Consider the following 4878-nt stretch of genomic DNA (forward strand, 5'->3'; position numbering starts at 1 on the left):
TGTTATTCCCTTTTACTTGAACCAGATTTCTAGTGTTATTGATGCAAGAAAAGACCCTGGAGAATACTGGAAGAGTATAATGAATGGTGAACCTATGCCTAAAGCAATCACAGACCGTATCCAAGATTCCAATCATTTTATGAGAAATTTTGACACCAAAGCTAATGTTATAATCTATCACAGCCACGTTCATTCAGCAAAAACAAAGCCTTCTTCTCAAGAGGGTTAGTAGACGTCGACGGGGCAATGAAAGGAGGACATAAATCTTCTGCTTGAGGATACATTAAATTTGAGCTTATGATTTGTAGAAACTGTTTATTGTCATTAGTAGGTTGATCGTGTTGTATTTTGATTATTGAGGTTTATGTGTAAGATTTTATATTCTAGGCTTTGTGTCTTTCTTTTCAAATTTATGCTTTACCTCCGTAGATGCACATTTAACATCCATATATCTTTAAAGTCGGCTATGTTAATCTTTTTCAACATCCCGTTCAATTCATTCTAGATCGAAGTCGACTAGATCATTAGTAACAACAACACACTATCTTATACCTCTTCTTTATGATTTGTTTTAGAAAAAATGAGTTAGTCTAATGAACGGATCCTCTTTTAAGTATTCACAGAGGTAACATGCACCAATGATCTAAGTTGTCATTTCTTTAAAATCGGCAATACTTTATCTTTTTTGCAGTTTATATTTGTTTAGTTTAAACGCATAAGAACAAGATTCCAGAGTGTAAATGATAGTAAGGTTTGCCAAGGAATAAGACAATACTCGGTGCTAAGCAATTGAAGGGTTTTTGGAGCATATTAACAAACTGTTAAACGCACAATTGGACTTACTTAATATCCAAACTATTTCATTCAAAATAAAATAAACAGAAATTCAAATAAATGCTTTAGCATTTGTAGTAGTGGATGGAAGTGGAACCCACACAAAATTATCTGCAGGAAAGAAATGGCAAACTCGTGAGGACCCTGGTTTGATCCCAAGAACCCAAAAAGCCACGTGACTCTCACTCCACTGAAACTGAGAAGTATCCAAATGACAAACAGCAATAGCTTCACTTTTATCCCCATTTTCACCATCCAAGTGTTGCATTTCTGTAAAAGGGTTTTGGAATTTGTGAGGTGGGTTGTGGATAAAACTTGGATTTGATTTCCAAACCTAAGATTTTTTGTATAAAATCAAGCATTGGTTCTAAGGATGTAGCACGGAATTTGATTTCTCCTTTAATGGGTTCTGTTTCACACTCTTAGTGTGTTTTCCATGGCTTGGCCTTGAGGATGATCTTGAGAAAAATAGAACTATTCAAGAAGATTTGGAATTTTTGTAATGCAGAAGGAATAGAATCAGCTTCTTGTTTTGAGAGTAAATGGGAGTAAGAATTGGGTTTTTTTCTTGGGAAATGAATGGGCATTGTATTCCCTTGCTTTAAATCTTCCAACAAGAAGATCACAATTACTGAAGGATCCATGTGATCTATGTGTGATGAAGCAGATTGAGTATGAATATGCCGTATATGCATCTCTTCATGAACATCATTTCCTTGTTCATCCATGCTTCGGAGCCGTAAAACATCTATCCCCTAGATATTGAGCTTTTAGACAAGATGGTTCAAACAGACAAAGGTTAATCAAATCTCGTGAAAATTTGAATTAGGCCTTTTACGCACCTGATTACTGAAACGATCACGGTCTATAGGCATTCTCAGAGTTTCTCCAGCCATTTCTTGGGCACATATTTTACAAGCACCTTGCAGCCAATTAGTAGTTCTTTAAGTGAATTTCATGTTCATTCAATTGGAGACTAAAACAAGAAATATTTCAGATATTACCAGAAGAAGAGACAGACTATAAAATGCAAGCCTATGATCCGTTGTTCTAATTTTTTCTAAATAGAGGAAGAAGTGAAACCACTCAGTGTGGATATCCAGGCAGGAATTATCAATTATGTTCAATAAATGGACATCTGATACTTCCTTTCAAACAATTTTTAAAGAACTTGAAGCGCCCTGTTGAAATAACTTTCCTTATCCAGTATCTATCCATTCCATTAGTGGATCCAAAGAGTATCTTAAAGATATCAGCAATGAGATAACCAACACAATATTAAATTTTTTATTTTGTTGTAAAATTGACACGACTCACCAATCACCATATCGCTATTGTCCATGGAAGTCAGCTTATTGGATGCTTAGAAGAATGAGAGAAAAAAGTAATACATAAGCCACCACAAACATGCTCCGAGCAATTGAACTACGACTAAGACTAAATTTTTTTGGCTGAATATTACGGAGAAAGATTTGTGCATTGTATTTACCGTGGTGTTAAATTTAAGGAGAGTCATGCTATTTGTACACCTTGATTTACATTTTGGTTTACACTCCTATGTGTTGGCAAATTATCTTAAAAACACTTTTTTCAATCAATGGTTAGATATTTACCATATAGGAAGTGTCAACCAAAGTATATACATTCGGGTGTACAAGTAGTCTTATTCATTTAAGGAAGTGAAATAGTGAAAGAAACGAGTGAATTATCCAAATGGTATCTAAACTTTGTAAAATGTTTTCATGATGTCACTAAATTTTAAAAATCATTCAATTCATCACTGAATTTTGCAAAAGATTTTCACGAAGTCACTAAAGTTTAAAAATCACATAATTCATCACTGAATTTTGCAAAAAGCTTTCTAGGGATCACTAAATTTAGTGACCCCTAGGAAACCTTTTACAAAGTTCGGAGACTCCGTGGAAACCTTTTGCAAAGTGTAATGATAAATGTGGTGATTTTTAAAATTAAGTGACCTCATGTAAACTTTTTTGTAAAGTTCAGTGATGAATTGAGTGATTTTTAAAATTAAGTGACCTCATGTAAACTTTTTTGTAAAGTTCAGTGATGAATTGAGTGATTTTTAAAATTCAATGACCCCGTGAAAACTTTTTGCAAAATTTAATGACCATTTGCATAATTCACTTTAACTAATTCTTCTACTTCTACAAAAAGGTTTGTTGAAGCGTTCACTTTCATTCAATCTTAACAAGTAAATTTATTTCTTACTATAGCAAGAATGATTCATCAGTATAAAATAGAGTGGGGAAATGATTAAGAGTGTGGTGACACACACCAAAAAATATATATATATTATCGTGGTAACAATCTCTATTAATTAATAATAGTTTTCACTAGTTAGTTCATTCTCTATAGTCTATCCTTCCTATTTTCTCTCTCTTTTGGCCATTGGAATGAAAGTTGTCCAAGAATTGTAAATTCTTTTTGGTAAAAGCTTTTCTAACTAAACAAAACACTTTCAACAAGTTCAATAGCAACTTCTTAATCTCAAAAACAATTTTTGACTTTTCAAAAGTCTTACCAAGCCAACCTTAACTAAAACACAACACTAACCTGAGAACAACCATATCTAATATGCCAGAATATTAATAAATTTGATTTTTCCAAGATCATTAGCTAAACGGATAAAATACTAAGCCCTTGTTTGAGCCCCATTTTTTAGGAAGAATTAATTTTTTTTTTTAAAAGAAGGTTGAACTCCAACCTTGAGGACCCTCACCGCCCCGTCTCTAGAACTTTGTGAGGGAAGTAAATCGCGGGATATGCCCCAACAGGCCAAGAAACAAGAGCTGTCTGTACACTGTGCCTACAAGGAGTCCAATTCCATGTGTCAGGAATCGAACCCCCACACTGCGACTGCCAGCAAGGCGTGAGATAACCTCACTCCTATCTTTTGCACCACCGAACTATGCCCCGAGGGGCGAATTAATTTTTAAATAGTGTATTGATGGAAAATGTGTGATTAAAAAATAAGAAAATGTTTTGGATTTACGTGTAATATTATTTTATTAAAAAATATGTGGTTGAAATGATGTCAAAATACCATTGAAAAATATATTTTTCCAAAAAGAATGAGGCTCAAACAAGGGCTAATATTTTTAAGGTGTTAATGTAGCGAATAACATTTTTCTCCTTTCTATATCAATGGCTAGTGTCTGAATTCTGCTTACCAAAACATTCATAAAAAGACTCAGTATTAATTATCCTTGTATTAGCGAGAGAAAGAGAGGGAAAGACGAAAGGAATCGTTGCTCCAGTGGGGGTTTTCTGTCTTCAAGTGGTAAGTACAAGTATTCCTCGGTCGAGTCTACATTTTTTCAATACATTTAGCGATGAACCGAATAGAAAAAATAAAATAATTTATGTCAATTCTGAATTTATTAAGAATAAAAGTTTGATTTGTTGACGTTTTTAAACATAAAAATCTCAAACTAATTTCTTGATTCATTCCAAATACAATTTCTTGATTTTCCTTTGTTTTTTGCAGTTGGAAATGACTATGGATGCACGAATAACTCCACGAGAATACTGGCAAGGGATTATGAAAGATCAGCACATGCGGAGGCAATTCAAGGTCTTCTCAATAGAGTGACTGTCACACCTCAAGGTCCTCAACTGAGGCAGATAACCAAGACAAGCCCTTTGTTCAAGAGTTTGAACCTAAACCTAGTGCCAAGGCCTATCGTGATGATAAGCTAAAAAACGAGAGAGCATTTGTGAAAGACTTTGAGCCAAGACCTAGTGCCACATCCTATCTCGAAGATAAACTAAAATATGAGAGAACTTTTACCACAAATTTTGAACCGAGACCTCGAGCTACAACCTATCACCATGGTATGCTTAAAAATGAGAAATCTTTTGTACAAGACTTTGAGCCGAGGCCTAATGTCTCTACTTATACTGGTGATGATGAATAGAAAGAAGGAAAATCTTTTGTAAAAGATTTTGAGCCAAGGCCTCTGGCCTAATGTATCTTCTTACACTGGTGATGCTAAACCCAAGCAGGGACGGATTTGCCCCCCC

General features: G+C 34.5%; 1 protein-coding gene and 1 pseudogene across 1 annotated transcript in view; one reads left to right on the forward strand and one right to left on the reverse strand.

Moving 5' to 3' along the window:
• Positions 1 to 886: 886 nt before the first annotated feature.
• LOC111390875 lies at positions 887 to 1793 on the reverse strand (annotated as a pseudogene).
• A 1824-nt stretch (positions 1794 to 3617) lies between these two features.
• Positions 3618 to 4878, forward strand: part of LOC111390882 (organ-specific protein S2-like) — a 1716-nt gene continuing 455 nt past the window's right edge. The window contains exons 1-4 of the mRNA XM_023016012.1: positions 3618 to 3646; positions 4071 to 4135; positions 4343 to 4429; positions 4480 to 4689. Coding sequence (XP_022871780.1) covers positions 3618 to 3646; positions 4071 to 4135; positions 4343 to 4429; positions 4480 to 4689 — 391 coding nt within the window. The remainder of the gene's footprint in view (positions 3647 to 4070; positions 4136 to 4342; positions 4430 to 4479; positions 4690 to 4878) is intronic.

This window comes from Olea europaea, chromosome 3 (assembly GCF_002742605.1).
Source record: "Olea europaea var. sylvestris chromosome 3, O_europaea_v1, whole genome shotgun sequence".
In the NCBI taxonomy this organism is placed as follows: domain Eukaryota; kingdom Viridiplantae; phylum Streptophyta; class Magnoliopsida; order Lamiales; family Oleaceae; genus Olea; species Olea europaea.